Source organism: Erithacus rubecula (assembly GCF_903797595.1).
Source record: "Erithacus rubecula genome assembly, chromosome: 14".
Lineage (NCBI taxonomy): Eukaryota > Metazoa > Chordata > Aves > Passeriformes > Muscicapidae > Erithacus > Erithacus rubecula.
Genome location: NC_136666.1, coordinates 9273660 through 9296700, shown reverse-complemented (window position 1 = coordinate 9296700; position 23041 = coordinate 9273660). Strand labels below are relative to the sequence as shown.

Genomic DNA, 23041 nt, shown 5'->3' with positions numbered 1-23041 from the left:
AATGCTTTGTTTCCTCAAAGTTTGCAGACCCCATGGCCTAACATCTTATACCTTATGTAATCAAGGCACCTAACACAGTACTGCTAAAAGCCTCTCATCACCCCTAAAATGACTATTCTTAAGTCAGCTTGACTTTTGAGATCCAAAAGGAAAGTTCATGCAGCTGCACTCAGCACTTGTTATATAATTGATGTACTTAGAGCTTCTAAATAGGACTTGCAAGTTTTCAAAGTGATTGCAGAAGAGAAATACTGTAATCAAAGTCCTTGTCCCTCCAAAGCCTCATGAAATTGTACTAAATGCTTGCTATTATTGGAGAATGTTCTTGGTGAAGCTAAGGGCAGCTGCACTGATTCTGGAGGTCTTGGAATGGAAGATCAGGGATCAGCCCACTCAAATACACAGCTGACACAAGGTCAATTTGAAAGTGTATTCAACAGGCTTAGAGCTGGCCTCTGTGTCATTACTTTATTAAACTAGTTAGGATGTGCTCTACCAGTAATAAATTTCATTAGTTTTCAATCAACTTGAAGTACTTCAGATAAGAGCAAGCACTTTAAAACTAATAGCCAACCCTGTGTTCATTATAAGGGCACTGACACACCAGGAAAATGTTTCCCTCCTGTGAGCCCCAACAGATTCCTTCCCTAATAAAAAGGAGTGCAAGAACATGAACAAGTGCTGATTACATCCATCCCCCATTTCCACAGACAGTGGGCTATTGGTGCTGGCATAGTATAATACCAGCATACAGCTTCTTTAAATATGACAGTGATGACTTTTGCTATGCATCTATGGAAGACTCCACACAACAAGGCTTGGTCATAAATTCAGGTACCTGAGACAAAGAAATGTTTGACTTAGAAAAGATATATTTTAGTAAGAGTATACCCTGACATTCATGTGAACCCAAATCTATGAAACACATCAGGAAGAATGGGTAAGTGCAGCTCTTCTTCCTGCAATACAGGTCAACATGGGGGAAAAAAATACACTACTTACTCTTTGGTCAAAAGTGGGCAGGATTTGAGCAGAAAGCGAGCCAAAGCAGAGTCCTGGTAAATGAGCTCAGGAGGGGCAGTCGGGCTCTTCAAATTCAAGCAGCGAACAATGACATACAGAACAGCAGCAACTGCAGCTAGCTTCACCCCATCAAACACTGCTGGCAGCTCAGAGGTTTCCAATATTGCACTCATTTTCAGCCTGGAGAAAAAAAAATTAAACTTTTAAAAATAAAATGTAGGATACGTATATCAACTGCCATGTTAAATATACAATTGTGCCAACCAAATAAATTTGTCAGTCAACACTGTCAGGAAATCCTAGCATACCAACTCAGACTAGCAACTTCCAAGTTGGAAGAAAATTTAGTTGGTATTATTCTAAACACCCCAACCAACAGAAGAAGAACTGAATTTTCAGCTGTGAAGGAGATTTATTTCTAATCAGTGCTGCCCTAGAATTGCACCAGTGTCTCAGGTGTCAGCCCCTGGTCCAGAGCCAGTCACTACATACAGGATCTTGGCCACGACTACCCAGGTCAAACAGAAGCTAGGTGAAAAACCAGGCTAAAAAGGCACTTTGGCAGCTTTGGACACATGTTCCTTCACATGTGTACATGCCAGACTTTAAAAGGAGCACCTGAAAGAACTATTGTGTTAGCTCCTCAGCCTGAGCCTTGCAGTGCCATGAGAACACTGGTGCCAAATACTGCCTGCACTTAAGATGGTTACTTTGTGTACTGGCATCTTCAGCATTTTTTTTATTCATTGCAGTTCTGCAGCTGAAGGACTAGATTAATATCTACTTTTTTAAGGACTTCAGAATAAAGGAACAGAAGCAAAGAAATATAAAAAACATCCTTCCAGCTTGAAATCAAATTCTTAAACCAATGCAGCTTAATTTGAACATATAGTTCAAATAGCTGGCTGCATTTATTGTTGAAGAGACAGGTTTTTCCCTGGGTCTTTCCTAAATCACATGGGTAACCCAAGTAAGCTAAGTGACAAGCCAAGTCTTACCAATTTCAAATTTTCTTCAAGCTAGAAGAAATTGCCAGTCCTCAGCAGACTTGTTGCTGTTCCACGTGCTGCCTGAGCTACCCTGTAAAGGGGGAAAAGCAAACTGTTTATTACTGATGAAACTGCAGTTCTCAGCTGGAAAGGATGAACACAAATTTATACAGAGGTCCTATCACAGATACTGCAAGCTATTTGTCAGTCAGTCATAACCAACTCTGATCCATCTGCAACAAATCTGCTGCCAGTGGATAGATTCCAGAAGAGATCACTTGCCTACAGCATATTAACTTATCTGCAGTGTGTAAATGCAACTTCATCTCTGCAAGACAGAGACACTGTACGCAGAAAACCTACCAAAATCTCTTCCTATTTAAAGGACGAGGATTAGCAGGATACCCTTTTCAGCTTTGCAATATGTACAATGTTACCGAAGTGTGAAGCCAGCCTGAAAGAAGCTTCCTGCTACTTTTACCCAGGCTTAGCAAGGCAGCTCACTCCTACAGATGGAGGCTTGTAAACAGTCTCTGCTTGTTCCCACACTTGCTTTTTGAGATGTTACAACATATCACACTTCAATGTCTCGGGAGCCACAGGAGGAGGCTCAGACACAGCCACCTAATTAATACTAATGCACATTGAAGAAAGCTTGTTACAAGAACTTGATGATGCCAATAAAAGAGAAAGCTTTCAGTCTGTGACCATAGAAGTGTAAGCAATACTTGCTATTAGAACTGCCTTCCCACAGGCACAACAAATCGATGGGGACTCGGAGCTTCCAGGAAAAGCTCCAGAACTGTCTGCTCTCTATCACAGCAGCTGCTTCCAAATGGAAAGCACACTATCACGACAGACCATACCAAAGCCTTGCTCTCCTCTAGAGCAGGTAAAGAGCCACAAGTATTTTCTGTTCTCAGGGTAGCTACACCAAAACCCCTTGGAAGAAAACACGTGTGGCACTGCTTACTGATACACAGTGTGCTGGAAAGCTGCAAGTTTCTGCCACCACAACCATCTGCAGAGCAGAAAAGCCTGAGGGAAGCAGAGACATTTAATCTTGGGCAACTCCCCAACTTCTGTTTTTCAATTCTGAGCTTCACAGTAGAAGGAAGAGGATGGGCCACAAAAAGTATTCTATTCTTCTGCTCAGAAGATTACATGGGCACCATGAAAAGAGCTCAGGTACAATATTTAGCTGCAGAATGTTTCTCCTACATCTCTATTTGGTAAGCTTTCACCAACACCACCATCAGTTCTGTAGGAGACAACAGGAAAACTGCAGCAATGGCTTTAGTGGGGAAGGTACAACTGGCTGAAGAGCAGAGCAGTTCTGAACTCAAGGACAATCAGGTGCTCAAGCAAGTATCTCTCAGATCAAACTCCCAGTTAACATCTTCCTATAATTGTTCCACTCAAAAAATTAAAATACACTAATACCAGAGACAATACTGACACCTGGATTTTAAGCTAGTTTGCTGTTTACAGCTTTCACCTTAAGTGAATTTTTAACTGAGCACAATTAGTCATTAGGATTTTGTACAAGTGACTCAGTATAATTGATCCAAGTAAACCTTATCTCCCTGAGAATGTTCTCTCCCATATAATCTTCAGATTACAAACACATACATCTTTTCTGATACTTTTATCTCTCATGTTAGCCTGTCACTCCCTTAAAACAGAACAGCAGCTTGCCATTACTTCCAGAAAAATCAGCTGTTTGTAGGCAGGATTATGCTTTGACACTTATGAACTAGTATTTTCCATTTTAGACAGCAAAACACGTTCACAGAACTTACACACCTCAAACATGTGCAAGGGGTTCATGTATTTGTCAAAGTCTTTACCCAAAGGCTCAGATCAGCCTGTAGATGCAACACAAAGCTGGCACTGCTTCAATTGCACAACTTTCTGCAGTGTTTTTTAAAGTAGTGGATCTAGTCCATGAAGACACCATGCCCTGTGGATTCAGCTGTGTCACCTGAGGCACTTCCTCTACAGTCTAGTATTTCTGAAGACCTAAACAGACCTGTCTCAGCCAGGGCAGATTTGCAAGGGCTGAGTCAATGCACTCAGCTCTAAAATTTCAAGGGTTTAGCTTACTAAAATGGATTTGAGCTTTGCCTCTAATCACATAGGACAAATGTCTCCCTCTAACCAGCTGGGATGAGGTCACCTTGCTTCTGTTTTGTTAAACCCTTTTTGCATTGACTCAAATTTGTCTGCTTAAAAAAAAAAAATAGATAACCACAGGGTTGAGCCAGACAAATTTTAATCTAGAATCTCCTCTAACTGGGTCAACATTAATCTAAACAGACAAACATTTGGCTTTTTCCAAATACAAAACATCAGATTCACTTCTGGGAAGCAATCAAGCCTTTCCATCCATCAAAACATTTGAGATCCACATTGAGGAATCCACAGAAGCTTTTGGCCTCAAGGACATTATTTTGAGGCACCTCAATTGCACAACTTTTTCTTTTTTTAAAACACTTACAGGCATGACAGCCCCAAAGACCCACAGCCCTCTCAAGCAATGTTTTTAAGTCCCAATTTTAACAGAGGGATAACTTTAAAAATCACTGGAAAGCAAGTGCTGGATTTGTGGTATTTACTGTTAACATAGTGCACTTCATCTGTGCAAGTATAACAAGAAAAATATCCCAAAACTCACCCTTTCCAGACAGAAACAGACACAAGGACAACAAAAGCCACTAGAACTACAGCAAATTCTTTGTGCAGCCTTTCAGAAACACTGGGTTTCTGGGAAAGCCATAATGAGATTATTTACTTGTACAGTAAGTAAATTCACAACTATGAAGAAATCCAGGACCTGTATACATTGCAGTTTCAGGTTTATTGTGGAGAGGAAACTTCCAGGGACAAAAGTCACTGTGACTCAACAAGGCACACATAGGATTTACAAGTTTGTGTTACCAAACTTGTATAGCTCCTCCACCCATGGAAGCAGAGTCTGACTCTTCATACTGGAAAGTCAATACTAAAAAACCAAAAATATTAAAAGGAAGCTGTTCCCACAGGATCCTCCCCACTCAGGCCTTTTAACAAGCCACTGAAAGCTTGGCAGACTCATTTATTTCACTGAAGCATTAGAAATGCTTTGGGCTAATGCAAGGATGCAGTATATGGAACACAAAGAGCAAAGGCCTCTTTGAAAGGGGTTCCACTAACAAGATATTCTATTCTCCAGTCAGAGGCCTTTTCTGACATTTTTAAGCAAGTAGACTTTGTTAACTAACATATCAGACTTTTCTCAGACTGGTTTAATATATTTTAGTGTCTGTTTGGGAATAAAACTCTGAAAAGCAGGAATAACAGACTGGAGGAAAGCAAGCCCACCCCACTTTAAAGAGCTGTGCCCAGGCAGACTGGGATCAGAAATAAGGTGGGGGTTTTTCCCACCTTTTTAAGGAGGAAGGCTGAAGTTAGTTCTTTACAGAATGTTTCCAGGAAATTAATAAACTTTAATATCAGCCAATGCTAATGACTTTTATGTAAAATACACTGCAAAACTAGAAGGTACAAGGTTGTCACTACCAGGTAAGGGATTTAGAACCACATTATGAGGAAAGGAACTTTATTAAGGAAAGGGCAAAAAGTCAGAGCACTGCATGGTTTTTTTTAAATAAAATTTTATGCCAGTGTATAACTCAAAAGTCACTCAGGAAGCACACAAGTGTCACAGTGCTGAGCTTTCAGTGGTTTAAATGCAGAGGATGATGTTTAGAGACCATCCAGATGAAGATGACTACACTTGAGAAAGGCTCTGAAGCATGTGCCCTGTTGGGAAAGGCTGCCAGACTAAGCACTGGAGGACAAGCTACACAAATACTGAACCTCTGTAAGAGGACTCATGAAGAAAGCCTCAAGCTTTATTGCACAGTACCTTATCCTGTCTTTTTATACAAATGCTGGATAAAAAAAGTCTTTGTTTTTCCAGCAAAGCATTAAGTCTAAACTGCTTTGTTCCCTGAAACTGACACAGACACAAGTATTTTAGGGCCACACCAATACTATGCCTCATCAGCTTAAGCACAAAAACCAAGTCATAACACCACTTATCTTGAGACTGGCAGCTACCCAGAACCTCCCATTACCTTCAGTGTGGCTCAGATAGCACGTCAGAAGCAAATGCTGAGATATTGATGCATCACTGAGTACTTCTGGCCATTTAGAAGAGCCAGCTAAGTCTCAGACCTCAAAGCACAGAGGGTATAATTAAGAATTAGCTGAGCACTTAAGGCACTTAAGTTCAGGGTTAGATGTGGCCATGAGAGATAAAGTGCAGTCAGTACTCAGGAGTTTGGCAAAGCCCACCTCAGGTTTGGTGTCCAACATGTGACAAATTTTGTCTCCAAATAAAGAGGGCACACTGACATGCCCCATCACCAGGATGCCTAAAAACCACTATTTGGACAACCTATTGAACTCCTCAGTGCAAATCCTTCCCTGTGCCAGGGCCATACCCAGGCCAGGATTTGGCTGGTTGGCAAATACAGAAACCAGCAAGTATTGTTTACACCCTGTTAAAAAAAAAAAGAATTCTTGGCTGGTGCCTTGATTGGAACTTGACCTTTTCATCAGTTACAATACTTGGCTCATACTAAATTTAGAGGTACTGTGAGGTTACAGGGACAAAGTTCATAGCAAAAAGAACCATCAACACACTCAGAAAGACAGATACCTCAAATTAGAGTGTTTTACCTTGCCCTTGAGGAATTCTACACCTTCAGAGCAGAAATCAAGCATCTCAGAGGGATGGGTGTACATCCCAAGGCAGGTTGCCTAGAAATACACTCAAGAATAAATTTATAGCCAAGAGGGCTAAAGGCTCTTCAGCACTCTCACTTCTCTAAGAAGGTTAATTTACAGTCAAATGAGCCTTGATTTTCACTTCCTTTTAACTAGAGGAACCACCTTTGTTTCCCCACAATATCATTTCAACTAACCAGGAACACTTCAGGACAGGCAGCTTTTATACATTACCTAAGGCTGCTATATAGAGTTCTTATTATGTCACCTTATCCTAGTTCCTGTTCTTGTCAAATGGAGTGAAAACCTCTGCATTAGTTTTTATTGCACACACCTCATGAACATGATTAAACCAAGACAGGATCAGATTCTGACTTCACAGAAACCAATTAATTATGTTTGCTCAAATAACATGAGCCTTTCTTTTAAGATAAGATGCAGAGACTTGGGACTGTCTCCCTAACCACCACCTTACATAACCACAGGGCAAAGCTTCAGGTCCTTGTAGAAGAGGTCAAGATAACTTTTAGGTACAGAGAGAAATGTTGGGCAATACCTTTCCTCAGTCTTACAGCATTAGCAGGTGTCCCTTGCCTACCACATAACTGTGCCAGGGAGCAGCATTAAGCTCAAGGGAAGAAATGGAATAAACAGACTGTAGAGAACCCAACAAACCACGCTCAGTAGTTGAGGGAATGCTGTTGGAATCAAGCCACAGAGCTGAGAGAGCTAATAAAAACTGCATTATGGACTAACCCTCCTCAAGGAAGCCTGCTCTATTCCTTCATTATATTTTGAAGCATCACATTGTTAAAGCCTCATTTATCCTCTGGCTCCAACCCCTTCATTCCCACACTGCCACTGAGCTCAGCTGAACATACTGGAGGAACAGCTCAAAGTCCAAGCACATCACAGCTGTCTGCTCAGCTAGAGGGTTGAGTAAGTGGGGAACATACTCCACACACAGCAGAGAAAGCCCACCAATAACAAATCACAGGTAAGAGAATTTTATTGGAGAACAGACCAGTTCAAGCAGTCTGAAAACACCTATATTGAACATGATGAAAAGCTGAGGTGCTGGTTTCACTGAGGTCTTTAAAAACCTTGCTTACTTTGTTCCCCTGACAGCAGCTCCTCTCCACAGGGGAGCAGAAGATTTGCAGAGTCATTCTCTCACAGCCTGTCCATGAAAGATAGAAGGATCACACTAGAGGAGTAACATAATTCACACAAATACATTTAAAATGAAGCAAAGTGTTTCAGGACAGAAGAACTACACACGAAGAGTCAGGAGCTGACCAACACACAGCTACCACCACTGCTGACTACTCACCTTCTCCCAGACTGCAGCTAAGAGAGGTTTTGGAGCACTACAGCAGTCACCAGCAATTCCACGTGCAAAGAGCTACATTGCCCTCTCTCCTGCTGAATCAGTGGCAGGCTGGGGTACTACAGGCTCATTCTAGGACATTTTGTCCTTACCTCTTACAGGGAGGTCCACTGTAAATGACTGTGGATGTGCTCATTTCACTTAGTACAACCCTCCATATTCACATATGCTCAACCAACACTTCACAGAACTGGGTGTTCCAGATAAGGGAGAGCCAGGCTTGAACCCTCTCTGCACAAGCTTTTTGGAACCTGCAGCTCTATAAAAAAAGCACCTTTGAGGTAAGTTTAGAAGCAGGACAAGCTACTCAACAGTGAGCCTCTCAGTAGCAGTCAGTCACTTGTCCCTTCCTATGAGGGGCCTGTACATGGTATACTTTTTGAGCACTCAATGCCCTGAATAGGGCTATAGCTCAGTTACTTACAAATAAGACACGAGACATTTCAGAAAAGTTTTGGTGTTTGCAGTATTCACAGCCCATATTAGCAGAGGAAGTTGTTAATGTCATTTATTTTGTCCAGACTGAACCCCTGATAAGGGGAAATGAAAGCATTTCTCAACAGCAGAGAGAGTAATAGGCAACTGCACTTGGTCAGTCTAGAGATACAGATAAAAATCTGTTCTCTGCCAAGTCTGGCACCGCCTTCCACTGTCATTACCTCTAAGAGCTCGGGCACAATGACGTTTCAAGCACCTGGTTTGCACTAAACTGCTTTGCAAAGCATTTTCAATTACTGCTGCCTGATACTGGCAGAATAAAGCTGGCAGTCAGAGACAATCTTTATTATTAAGTAAACAGAGAGCTGAAGGAAAGATAAGCCCTTGGGTCTAGAAGCCTTCCTAGAGCCAGAAAAGGCTAAGACAGCTGCCCCACAGGGTACCATCAGTGCCACCCAGATATGCTGGGCAAGTGGGACTTTGCTTCTCCACAAGAAGGACAGTGTGCCCTTGCACAGTGAAATTAAATTAGCCGAGTTTGATCAGGTGTTTCACTACATATAAGCTTAAACTTTGCAAGATATATAGGCAGAAGAAGGGCAAATACTTGCACAGAAGAGCAATTCATCTATATTACATTAAGAATGGCAATTCAGAGCTGTAACATCATGAAATACACTCTCCCAGAGAAACTCAGATGTGTAGATGAAGACTCCAAAGTACTAATGAATTATGATTGCTTAGGCTTTTGCTGACAAGTCCAAGTGACCAGTTTCAGGATAGTCTTTGCACCTTTCAGTAGGAATTACAAGCATCCAAGAACTCAGCACTTACACTCCTACCAGAGTTCCTGTTCTTGCTTAGATTAATCCAAGTTCTGGTACTGCCAGAGCTGGGAGTGTGAAAGTCTGGATAAAGTGACAAGAGATATGGAAGAAAAAAGGTAACAGGACAATGTAAATCCAGTAGTACCAGGCATTTCACTGCTCTAAAGCTATCCTGCACCAAATCCCATCCAGAGTATAGCTGGAACTTAGTAGACTCAGAAAATATCTTCATATGCCTGTGTCAAGGTCAAAGGGTGTTATTTTGCCATATTTCCTTCCCAGTGCCACATCCCAGAATAATTCTTTCAATGTGTTAATCTCTGAATTTTCACATGACAAGTTTAATAAAGTAGCTTTATGAAACACTAAGAGTTTAAGCCACTATTCACTCCCTAAATAGAGAAATGCAGCTTTTACAAGAAGAGTAGAACAAGCTAATTTTAAAGTTTAACTTCTTTAGAGGCAGTTCTGCAAGACAGAAGGTTTTATCCACAACCTCTACATCTTTTCCACACCTAAAAGAGACAGTCTGGTACAATCTTAGGTCTGCCTCACCTTTTGTGCAGCTAATTCACCCAGTAACACAGAGGACTTCTTATGCAAAAGCAATTATTTTTATGAATAAGACAGGAGATTGGAAGAACTCTTCACTTTGAGACCAAAATAAGTGATGTTTAGAATAGGAAGAATGGCTGCATGGCCACTGATCTAAGAAGAGGTAGAGAAGCTATTGAAACTTCTCCTGTGATATGAGAAATAAGCATGCACCTCAGAGAGAATGCAACAAATGAAAGACAAGATAGCAACCCAAGACTACTTGTCAATAACAAAACTCCCTGCACAGGAAATAGACATTATCAAGGACAATGAGATACCACAAATGCAAACAACTGAACTGAGTGTTCTATGGACATCGTATCAGCAGGGACTAGAATGCATCAACCTAAGCAATGTTCTGAACATGGCTAGCATGATAATTGATAAATAAAGCATGTAAGATGAACACACTGTACCAGCTAGCTGACTAATATGTCAGGAACATTTGTTACAGAAGGATGCACCAGTGCTGTGAAAGCCAAAAAGCAATCTAAAAGGCTGACAGGAATCTTTAGTACTTGCCAGACCAGTGACAATTGTTCACCAACAATAAGAGGAAGCTGCTATAAATTCTCCGAGGGAACCCACACGAGAATACAAGTCCAGAATGCAATTCCTCCAGCCATAACTGCGTGAATAAAGCCGGTCCTGACACACCTCTGCAAACAAGTTAGCATCAGGTGAGAGATCTCAGCAGCTTTAACTCATCCACTGCGAGAGATACACCGGCACATCCTGTGCTGCAGTTGAGTCACAAGTGACACCTGAAGGCGCAGACGGAGCAGTCCCATGGCACAGCTAACAGCGGGTACACAGCAGGAAGAGGGTCTGCAGCTGACACGATGCACGGAGCAGGGTCAGGACCCGGGAGCGGGAGCAGCACGGAAGAGCCTCGTTTAGCGGGAGCAGCGTGACCTGACAGGGGCACAGTCCCCGGCTCCCATTCACGCAAACACCACTCTCAGCTCCCGCTCGCAGCCCGGCTCGGCCTTCCCTCCCTGCGCTGCTCCCACCCCGGCTCCTGCCCTGCACAGCCCCAGGGAGCCAAGGCGGAACTGTCACCGCACCGCCACCCCCCAGAGCTTCCAGCGTCGGGGAGAGCCGCGAGGGGACCGGACACTGCCCACCGAGGGACATCCCCACCTCCCCGCGAGCAACAAACACGCGGGGCCGGGCGTGCAGACAGCGCACGGCAGGGCGGCGCTGGGCAGGGACAGAGCCGCCGAGAGGCACGGGAAAGAGGCCCGGCCGCCCCCTGAGCCCTGCGGGAAGGGGCTCCCGGGCGGCCCCACCTCACCTGCGGCCCCGGCCGGGCACGAAGCCCCGACAGCTCCCGCCGCCGCTCCCGCCCGTCTGCCACAGCCCCGCCGCCCGCTGCCCTTTACCGGCCGCCCTCGCCCTCCCATTGGCCACCGCCGCGCCGCTTCCGCCCAGGCACGCGTGTCCATTGGTCAGAAGCCGAGCAAGGGACGGGTGCTCCATCACTGACACGCGGGTGCCATTGGCTGGTGGAGGAGCGGGGGGCGGGACACCGCGGTTCCAATGGCTCGGGCACCTGTCAGTCAGGCGGAAGACGGTGATCGGCGGCAGCGGGCTGGGGACGCCGGTGCCGCGGCCATGACAGAGCGGGGCCTGGGGGCACGGCGTGTGAGGGGTGGCGGCAGTCTCTGTGTCAGTCGCCGCACGCCGCTTCCTGCTGCCAGAGCCACCGCCCGTGACGCGGGGAGCGGCTCTAGCTGAAGGACGCTGTTGCTCCTCAGTGACATGGAGCTCGGTGGTCTTGAGGACCAAAATCCCTGCAGGCTGCCAATAATCCGTGTGGTGTGCCCGGTGCTAGATGCTGCTTACATAATACTGCGTCTTTTAGAAACAGTGTCACCAGCGTTAAAAGTAGTGGCTGGGCCCTCAGCACCCTGGCTTTGTTAATCACGGGCGCACAGGCCAGCTCAGTGTGGCAAACACTGGCACCACCCTTGGGCTGTGCCAGCAGCAGTGAAGGGATGGACCCGGTCCCTCAGAGTGCTCAGCAGTGTCCCACCAAGTGGGGTGTGTGACGGGGACAGCGAGCTCCACTCAGAGGTAGATGGACCCTGCCCCTGAAAGGCAGGGAGGAAAATAATTGATATGATTAAAAAAGTCAACAGTGCAGTATTAATGAACTTTTTTATTTTTTTGTGTTCTTCCAAAAGAGCCGTGTGTTACGTTGCTGTAACATCAACCATTCTGAGCTGTGTTAATGGTTGCTTTATATAACTGGATGGAAAAATCCTTCCTCTCATTTCACATATTTTGCTTCCTCTGTTTACTGTGTGTTGGAGCTTCCTACGTGGAGAAAGCTCTCAAGGAGCAAGTCAGATTTTCCAGGGCGCTGTGTACGTGGAGAGATGAGTAACTGCTGTAGCCTGAGTCACAGGGAAGGAGGGAGCTCTGAGTAAGGGCAGAGGGAGATTCTGGAGTAAAGGTGGCAGAACAAACAGAGAGCATCCTCCTCTCCTCCATGCTGACTGCAGGTGTGATCCCACACCACTGAGTCAAACAGAGTGGTATTCCTTATCTTTTAATTAACCTTGTGGAAATACCCAGGGTTTATGGTTGCTAAATTTGTCAGCGGCTCAGCTGGGCTGAGGTTTTGGTGTCTCAAGGCAGCTGAGTTATGCTTGTGATCAAGTTAACAGATAGGCTCAGCAGATAAACATCCGGTATCAGACTCAACTGAGTATTTGAGGAATGTGTTGGAGTTTGATTACAGAAAATTGCAGTCCAATTGATTCCAGGTGCACCTTAGTTCTTTCACCATCTGATCCAGGCAGGAAAAAACAAATCCGGGCGGGAAGACACACCTCAAGCTGGAGCTGAGCCTCTAGGCAAGGCTTTTATTTTAAGTCCTTGAGACTGTTGGAGATTTCTCTGACCTGAGAGAAGCTCAGCTATTAGAAGATAGCTCTGTTATGGACCTGTCATAAAACAAAGCAAACCAAACTTGCTGCTCACTTCTTGCTGAGGAGAGGTGAACACTGAAGAGGTGGCAGCATAAATTTACAAGCGGCTGTGGCAGTGGGAGCCAAAATCTGAGCTGTGTTTATTGCAAGGAGGGAGTGATGGAAAAGGTGCTGTATCTCCAGGAAGGGAGGGAAGAACCAGAGCAAGTCAGTGGTGTTTTACTTTGGGCAGCGTTGAGAGGTTCCAGCTGCACCTTGTAGCGTGGGAGCAGGGATGTCTGGGAGGAAGCAAGCACCTTTTGGGAATGCAAATCCGACTTGGGGCTGTTAAAATAGCTGGTGGGCCGTGGGTTGTGAAGGAAGCTGCCCTCCCTGTGAGTGTTGCTCTGGCCCATGTGCTGGTGGGCTCTGCAGGGCTGGTGCTGGAGCAGCTGTGTGTGCCCGTGTCAGGGGTGGAGCGCTCTGGCCTGGAGGCAGGAGCAAGGCTGTGTCACTCACAGAAAACAGGTCATACTCAGAAAATGCCATCTGAGCAGGAGCCCGAGCCATCCCCAAAGGAAAAGTGCTGGAAAGAGCAGAGCTTCATTTCCAACCTTCTAGGGAGGGATTTAGCTGCTTCAGCCCGGCAGATCTTTCTGCCTGCTTTTATTGCTGAGAGGTGAGATGGGAGTGTCCAGGAACACCCTAATGCTTTAAAGACAGGAGGATCCCTCTCTGAGCAGTGTGGCTACTGTAAAAATGGACAAAAGGCTGGAAACTACAAGCATAGGAAGAACGCAGCTTTGTCTTGTTCTTTGGGCAGACAATTACTTCTGTACAGAGAGGCCAAAAAAAGACTTACGAAAATTCCACCTTTTAAAATACATCAATTGGAAAGGTACCAGGCAGAGAGATTTCCACGCGCTGCTGAACCAGCCCAAGACACCCCCGTGCAACACCGTTGTGACAATCACCTTTTGTTCTTCAAATCCCTCTCTCTTTTGGTTGTTGCTGCCACAACTCTGAACTCTTTTTCTGCTTCATTTCCCCTGGCCCAGCTTTTCTCCTGCTCAGCAAACGTGCTGTGCGCTAGAGGACTCCAGCGGACTTTGCACCCCTGAGGAAACCTTTCTGCCAGAGGAAACATCAGGGTGTTCATCTGTGGCAGTGTGTAGCGGGAGCAAAAAGGAAAACACCTCTTAGGCAGGGTTTGATTGCCAGCTGAAAATAAGCAAAGTGCCTGTCAGTGACATGTGAGCACAAAAAAGCTTTGCAGATGGAAATAAAGGCAATGCTTTTTCCTCTTCTCCTGCTCTGCCTTCCCTGCAGTGCTAGTGAGACTTTGGCTCATGGGCTGCAGAGCCGTGCTGTTACCGAGCCTGCTGGATCTGGAGACACAGTGCTCTTTGGACTCTTACATATTTTCTGAAAATGGTGTCTAAAAGAGTAATGGGCACTTTGCAGAGCTCTAAATAGACCAGCCTGTGTCCTGAGGAGCTGGCAAAGTACAGAGGCAAATGCCAGGGATGGGAGAATGGCTGCATCATACAAACCAGCTGGGGAGGTGGCACGTGGCCCACCTGATCAGTATTTTTCCATCACATTCTCATTCAGCTGCTCCTTGCCAGCTCTGTCACGCTCCTCAAAAGCTTCTACTCTGGGTTTATTTAGCATGCTATTTATTTCCTAATTATAGAACTGAAGTGACTGACCTCAGCCCTTCTGGGTACTGCTGTCCACCTTTTTGTCCCCTCTAGACCACAGGCTCTGGTCTCTAATGGCTGAAAGCTGTTGCTAGAGACTTTCTGACTCACTTTTTTTTTGTTTTTCTCCCAAACCCGAGAGGGTTCAGACTGCTTATACAGAGAGCTTCACTGATCATTTCAGAGCAGATGGGCTATTGCATTCCTGAATTCTTTAGGCCAAAAGAGGAATGCCACTGAGCTGAGCGCTTTACCAGGCTGTGTTCTGCTGCTTCTGTCCACAATTTCCCAGCAGCCAGCTCACTGCTTTTATCCCACATCCAGCCACAGCTGCTGGCCAGAGGAAGAGGTTTTGAAAACCACTCTCTGGCATCAGCAGTGCTGCTGGTCCTGATTTTGGTTGCTCCATAGCACTTGAACCCTGCCTGGCTCCACAAACAATCTTAGTGGTCTGGGAGGAGGATGCATCTGTGCCTCTCTGAAAGGAATCTGTGCCACAATACTACTGGATTTTCCAGGGAGTCTGGTTAGGTGAAATTCCTACCTTCAGGATACCTTCTGCACCACAAGCTGATATGCTGAGCAGACCTGTTCCCTGCAGCCACCTCTAATGCTACCTCTAATGTCATCTCTTGTTCAGTTAGAGCTGTTTCTGCCCCTTTCACACATTTTGGTATCTTAAGATACAGCTGCAGGAGCCAGGCAGTGCTTTGGTGTGGCATCTGTCCCTAAAGCCACCTGCAGAAGCAGGGAGGGCTCTGTGCAGGGCAGGTGGCATCAGAGCAGCAGGTGCCTGGTAGGCAGTGAGAGCAGGAGAGGAGGCATCTGAGGGAAAGCAGGGTGGATTCAGACAAATGGATGTACTAGAGCCACAAGGATGTATGAGCTTCTCCTGGAGAGTTTCCAAGATGTCATACTGAATAAAGGAAACCGCTGGTCTTCTGTTTAATCCCAAGAGGTCTGTCTGACATTTGCCTCTACAGTGTGTTCCTGAGGTTGGAGTCTGGAAAAACTGTGATTGTCCCGCCTCAGAAAGCTGGCAAGGGAATCTGCTAAGACCACAGTTTTATGTTGGTTTTTTTTTTGTTGTTTTGTTTTGGTTTTTGGTTTTGTTTTTTTATTTCAGTGGCTGCATGTGAAATGCTTGCTGTGGAAAAGTTTCCATAGAAGTAGTGGTGCCTGAGGAGAATGCAGGGTTACAATCCTGCAAACTGAAATGCTCAGTGAACTGAAGAATGTGATTAGCAGCCCCTTGTAAAAATCCAAATTTTAGTATTGCCTGAGGAATGGGGAAGGACCTTTTCCTAGAGAGCAATATTCATGGAAATAAATTGAGTGGAGGCGGAAGATTGATTTTGTGCCAAAATAGTGGGAATTAGGATAGATCTGGGAGGGAGGGAGAACACAACAGTGTTTGGATGATGGTGAGTACAAAAGAAATGGTTACAGTTGTGATTTGGGAGAATGAGTGATGGTGTTTGGGAGCAGAGAGCCAGAGCTCTGTTTCCTGGAAGTGTAGAAGAAAGCAGGGGTGAGACGAAACAGGTTTGATGCTGGTACAGAGAAGAAAGTTGTGGGTGAGGCTGCTGGGTTCCATGGGAGCATGGTTTGCTGTGGTGGGTAGGTGAGCAGGAAGCTGCAAAGAGCAGTGGGATGGCTGGGATGAAAGGCTAATCCAGAGCATCTCCATCAGCTTGATGTTTTCCTGGAGATGCACTGGCAGTCACAGCCAACTAGTGAAGGTCTGCCACCATGGCCAGGGGTGAGCTGGGGGTGACTACCCTTTTACATGCACAGGCACCTGGAAGGCTGCAGATCAGTGTCTTGAGAAAACAAAGCAACTACAGAGCTGCTGCAGTCCACTCCTCTGGCTGACCTCACCTGGCTTTGCAGGAACAGCACTTCCCTTTGTACCACCTCTGAGCTGAAGCATTGCATGGGCTGGAGGAAATAAACAGTGCTGCTGATGCTGTGTAATGACCCCATCTCTAGGCTGACTCCACCTTAGCTCATTGCAGCCTTCACCTTGCAAAACCGATGTCTCAACTTTTGGGAAATGACGTCTGATTTGCCACACATCTCCTCAGAGCAGACCAGCTTTAAGATCCTGACCTCCGGAGCTCCCATTAAATCCATCCTGGGATTTGGCAGTAATGCTGCAGGAGGATTTTGTCGGAGTGAGGCAGGGCTGGACGGGCAGGGAGCAGGGCTGGACATGTAGGGAGTGTGGCAGGATGGGAGGATGCGTGGCTGAGTGATGAGTGATGATGGTGAAGGTCCTTCCTTCCTTCCAGCTCAGGAAAGAGCTACCGCCCCAGCGGAGCTAGAGGGTGCTGTGCTGCAGGGAATGGGTGTCCTCCTCCTCCCTGCTCAGCATCCCTCAGAGCCAGGTAAAAACTTGCAGGAAATGCTGCCTCTGAGCTCAGATGAAGACTAAGGTGCTGGCTGGAGTTACAGACAACCTCCAGGGCTTTTTTTTCATACCAGAATAGTTTATTATTTAGCACTGAGAAGGTGACATACAGAAAGGAAGGGTGGCATTTCTCAGATGGGTGTAAAAGCAAAAAGTGGGTAAAAGGAGTGAGGAAATGAGGAACAGATCAGAAGATAAGGAAGCTGAATGGAACTAAAGCAGAGAATAGAAGGGTAAAGAAAGAAAACAAAAGGATAAAGAGCGAAAATAGAAGATTAAACCAATGCAGAGGATCACATCCACTGCTGTGTCCAATTAAGGGCTTCAGATCTGCTGAATGATGAAAGGGAGATTTACTTGGGAGAAAAATAAAGGAGCACTTCTTGCTTGCGGCAGCTGAGGCTGCAAAGCCCCCGGCTGATGGGGCAGGATCAGCTCCTGTTTACCCAGCTGAGGTGTGGCTAATCCTGAGCACCGCAAAGAGCAGGGCTGAGGAGTGAGGAGAGGCCGGGGGGAGCACGGGAGACAGGGCTGTGTTTGTACAGCAGCTGACAGGCAGCTGCAGGCCCAGGCAAAAACACGACACGCTCCCCAACAAGCAGCTCTGTGAGCAGAGAGCTGCTCCCTGGAAAGGCTGCCAGCAACCACAGGCAGCAGGAGCAAACGTGCCTCCTGCGTGGGGCTGCACGTGCTCTGCAAAACACAGCCCTGCCGCCCGGCCTGCGGCTGGGTCACTGTCCCCACAGCTGGCACAGCTGCTCTCCCTGCCTGCAGCAGCTGGGGCGGGTGTGCAGGTGGAGCTGGAGCAGGAGGAAGCACAGGTAGATATGTTCTTCGGTTCTCAGGTCTTGCAGAAAACTACCTACCAAAAGTGAGGAGATGCAGGCAGACAACAGAGGAGGAAGACTGCAAAGGAGCCCCATTCACAGCTAAAGGGACTGCACCTCCTTCTGGGCCATGGGGAGGTTCTGGGGCTCTTTCAGGTGGGTGGTGTGTGCAGCACAGTGTCAAGAAGCCAGCCCTGCTCACAGAAATGAGCCACATCAGATCATGATGCAGGTGACCTCCCTTCTGTTTTCTACCTCAGTCCTGAGGTGGGTTAGCAAGGACTGGAAGAGAGCTTCCTAAACTGGACACAGATTACTACACCAGCCCATAATTACTGCCCTGGCCCCATCACACATGCTGAAGGAGGTGCTGGAGCTGCACCCATAGATCCCTGGGGGACATCTTAAAGAGGTATAAACAAACCTGGCCCAGAGCATGGACCAAAGAGAATTCTGTGGTAGGCTGCAAAGCTCTGTTTGGAGCTGAGGTGCTGCTGAACCTACATGTTTTCACTCTGTGTCTGCTCTGGATGTCTGCAGTGGGAGTGACTGGTTTTACTGTTGGGACTTTCAGGGCTGCAACCCACTGCCAGCTGGAGATGTAGAGGGACTAAATACTGGAGCTGCAGCTGCTTAACTCTCCAAGAACACTGGATAAATGCAGAATAGCTGGGATGTACTGTTATTGACTGATCTGTGGGGCAGGACAAGGAGAGGGAGCACTGAAATGTGAAAATGCCTGGAGGGGGACTTGATGGCAGAAGGCAAATGGATTCATGCTCTAATAAAGGCTCTGTTGGAAGCTGGACAAAGTAGTTGATATGATGGGAGATCCCACTGAGAAGGAGGGGTGATTGCAGAGGACATATGGAGTATCACTAACTGAATGCATGTTGTAAAAACATGTTAGCATAAACCTCCTGGCAGGGAGGGAAAAACACTGGGGAGTCTTTACAAGGGTCACACAACTAAGCGCTAGCAAATATCCCTTGGAGTAAATTTGTGAAGCAGGTAGAGGAATTGGGGACATACCCTTGCCCATCAGCCCACTTCTTCTAGGGAGCTCTTCACCACTCCAAACAGTGTGCATGGGAACTGCATGGAGACATCTGTGGATGTCAGAGCTATCAGCTGGCTCCTTGCCTGGAAGTTGTTGTCGCTGCTGAGAAGGGAGGTAGCACAGCCCCAGGCAGGGTGCTTGGGGAGGACACAGCTGCTTGGCCATCCCGTGGCATCCCCTGCTGCAGCCTCGTGTCCCCTTGGGTGCGTGCTGCCCCTGGGACTGGCTACGTGCGCTTCTCCATGGCGGGGCTGGACACCCCGGCCAGGCAGCAGCCCGCTGAGACCCTGGCGATGGCTCTGACAGATGGCTTTCATTGGGGACACATGGCTGCCTTGGAGCTTGTTGTTATTTCCTTTTGAAGGGAGGAGGAGCCATGGGAGAGGAGTGACGGAGCGGCTGAGCCGGCTCTCCTGGACACAGACCGTGGTGCCAAACGAGCTCTTGCTGCGGTTTCCGCTGCGGCTCCGGAGGCTGCAGCCCAAGGGGCAGGAAGTGGTCGAGAAGGAGCTTCAACTGGTGTGCCAGCAGTGCAGGATTGATCCAGGATGGGAGACAGACATAAGGGCAAGGCTCTGATGGGTCACAGGATGAGGGGGATGTAAGGCTCTTTGCCAGCACGGGAGCTCCTGCAGCAGCTCCAGCGAAAGGGACCAGACACTTCCTTCCAGAGCAAAGGTCCTACAGGAGCCAGCATCCTGCATCAGTGGTCACCAGCCTCTCCAGCTAGGGGCACAAGTGGCTCCAGGTGGCCTCTGAGAGCTGCTTTGGCCAGGGGAAACAAGGGGAATAAGGAACTGCCTTTGAGGTGTTGTCACTCTGGATTCCTTCACAGGGTCAGGTGTGTGTGTGAGTGAGAGGAAGGTGTGCAGGGACTGGAGCCTTCCTGCTACATCAGCCATGGTTGTGGTTACTGAACTGTTTCAGAAGACCACAAATATTCTTCTCTCCAGGAAGAAGTGAATCCTAGAGCTGTGGCAGTTCTCCCCTTTCCCGCCAGGTTTTGGGGAATCAGAGCAAGTGGGAGGTACGGAGAGGGTGGGACAGGCAGGGTTCAAACATTCTCATTATGCTTCGAGATACGGAGATCAAAAGACAGCTTTACAAATGAATAAGGCTTCCACCTGGGCAGAGCCTCTCTCGGCATGGATGGGCGGGAGGGGAGCGTGCAGTAATGAGCAAACTGCCTCTTCTCCACCAGCCGGTAGGACAGGTTCTGGGCTCTTGAAAACAAACCCTGTGGTCTAGCTCATTAGAGTTCATTAGTGTTGTTCCATATTCATACAGCATTAGCGCCATCAAGCCCCATGTTTAATCAGACTGTGAGCTTGCCTTTAGCCCTGCAGGCATTGGAGGACCTTCCATCAAGCCAGAAGCACAGGCACCAAATTGGTGGCTTGAGTAAGGAAGGATCTTGTGAGTGTGGTAACAGGGTGAGGATCAGAAACCTGCCACAGAAACCTGGGTTATCACAAGAGCCTGGATAATAAAGCTATCAAGTACACAATTTAGTGCTTTGTGTCAAGGCAGGAGCTTTCAAAGAGCTTCCTGAAAAAGGACAAAAGAGCCATGGTTTATCTTCCTATGGTATCTGCTTGGTGCTCAGGCATGGTCAGACTGCTCATAGCTTCTAATCCATCAGGGGTTTCGATTAAGCACCGTGGTGTACCATGGATTGTGGGCTCCTATTACATGTTGGTGCTCCCAAGTAACAGGCAAGGCAAGGGCAAGGCAAGTCTGGGACATGGACTGTGCCCTTTCTGTGCTGGGCAGTGCTCTGAGGTGGGCACCACAGGGAACCACCACCACTGCAGGGCTTTAATCCTGCCCTGAGGTCGATGCTAATCCATCACCAGTGAAGAGACAGGTATTTCCCAGGGTAATTCCTGCTATAGCATTTACAAATGACCTTTGGAAGTGGTGCTGTTACCACTGGCTGATGAAGCTGTGTTTGTAAGAGGCCAAGTCTGCATGTCTCGCTTTTGGATGGAAAAATAAAGGGAAATATGTCCTTCCCTTGAGCCCCTCCAGCCCCTGGTTTTCCATCTGCCAAACGAAGATGAAGGCAACACCTTTTCTGCTGGAGATAAGCAAGGATAAATCCTTAAAGACTGCAAAGGATTCAGAGAGGGGGGTTATATAAAGGTGCTTATATTAAGTACCTTACACAGACACACCAGCTCTAAGCTGGGTATAATCTTGTTTATTTAGGTTAGAGCAAAGGACTTGAAGTTAAACTGGCTGGAATCTCATCTGAGCTCCGACAAGATCAGCAGTGGGCAGCAGAGCAAAACCAGGGGATGGTGCTGCCCTTTGCCTTCTTCCCTTTAAATCAGAAAGTTTTAGATATCCTGAAGGGCTCTCAGTAGCCTTATGGAGCTTTCCATACCCCAAGGATGTTCAGCATCTAGATTTTTTGATTGGTCCTGAAGTTCTGATTCCTAAACATTAGCATTCCTAAATGTACAGCCTGTGCTTAAGGAAGCTATACCTTTTGGTGCAAAGGACAGAGAGTGTGGAAGCCTTTTGTTGCTCAAGAAACTAAACAGGGAAGTCTGGCTACCTGCAAGGATTGTCCCAGCCAGTGGATGTCTTCAGCAGCCGCTGGAAACCATGTGCTGGTAGGCCAGCAGGCAGTGATGCTGCCTGGGGCTGCAGGAGGTTAGAAATGCTGGCACAAGCCCTTGGTTATCCTGTTAGAGGGATTAAGAGCAGACTGGGGCTTGATCCACTGCTATGATGCTGCAGATCATTTCTCCTTCCCACTCAGAGTGGCTAACACGTGTGGCAGGGTGGGAGGCTTGATCCCGCGCAGCAGAAAACTTTCCCAGGACCTGTGCTGTGGCCTGAAACACAACTTTGAACTCTAAAAAATAGTTGTGCCTGTGAAGGAAGTGGGCTACGTCTGTCAGGGATTTTTAGGGGGCTCTCAAAATTGGGGTGAGACAGCAAAACCATGTTGCAAGGAGTGTTGTGGGAGTGCTTTGGGTGGGAAATCCCTCTGGAGTGTAGCAACTGACTTGAGATAGACCTAATCCTGTGAACTCCTTTACAGAACACATTGTTTAAACAATAGGAGCTGCTGAAAAAAAGATCCATTCAAGGGCTGAGCAGAATTTTGCTGGGGGTGGAGGGGCATCTTTGCTACCTGATTGTGGTGGGGAAAGGTCCTGTGAGTTTCTGAGAGGGAGTGGAGGGAAGGAACATGAAGCTCTGCTGATATCAAAGCTGTCACTGCACATTCATCACCCTGGTCAGTTTTATGGCAGATGGGGGTTTTATGCTTGGGCGTATTGTGTATTGTTCACCTCTCTTGTTCACAGGAAAACACCTTTTTATAATCTGGAAAATAAATAAGATTGCATCAGAGAATTGCATGGCCCCATCTTCACCTATTTTCCCCTTTATCACCCCAGCTACTGGAACCAGGCTATCTGCTATCAGCACAGCTTGGAAAGGGTTACTCACTGCAAAATCTGGCAGATGTCCGTGCAGAAGAAACCAAACCCAGTGGTAAATACTGCAATAGCAAGGCCTAAGTAGTCCCTGCAGAAGGGAGTGAAATTATGCCTGACCTTAGACCTACCCAACTCTTTCAAGTAGAGCCATCCCTTGCAAAAACTTGGCGGCTGTAGGAGCCCGGGTGTGGTGTTTGCCTGTGGGAGCTGTCTCTGCTCCTCATTTCTTTCCTGTCCTTGACAGTTCGTTACTCTTTCTTCTCTGCTGCCCATGTCCAGAGCCTCCCTCTGCCTGCTGGGACAGCAGAGACCCTTCCCAAGTGTAGTTTCTCGTGGGATGCCCCTTTCCATCACAGGTCTCCATTCACAGAGCCAATGGTACTTGCAAGAAGCACTGTCCCTGTGGAGAGCATTGCTCCATCTGGCCTCCACAACTCACTTTTTAATATCCTTTCCCATGCACGTTCCTAGGACATTGGCATTCATGCCTCTGGGGACAGAAAGAAAACATTTTGCTTTCTGTTTTTAGAGAGGCTGATGCTTTTTCTGCAGCTCCCTCTGGGTCTTGCATTCTCTCCGAGACTAATCCAGGCAGTAGCCCCTCAAAAGGCTGAACAAACAC

The 23041-nt window shown here is 47.0% G+C and overlaps 1 protein-coding gene across 1 annotated transcript in view; it reads right to left on the bottom strand.

The window, feature by feature from the left end:
• The window catches only part of ABHD2 (abhydrolase domain containing 2, acylglycerol lipase), a 38099-nt gene extending 26701 nt beyond the window's left edge, over nt 1–11398 (bottom strand). The window contains exons 1-3 of the mRNA XM_079318223.1: nt 11338–11398; nt 2022–2103; nt 1003–1203 (exon numbers count right to left, since the gene is read on the bottom strand). Coding sequence (XP_079174349.1) covers nt 1003–1196 — 194 coding nt within the window. The 5' untranslated portion in view covers nt 1197–1203; nt 2022–2103; nt 11338–11398. The remainder of the gene's footprint in view (nt 1–1002; nt 1204–2021; nt 2104–11337) is intronic.
• Nucleotides 11399–23041: the final 11643 nt, after the last annotated feature.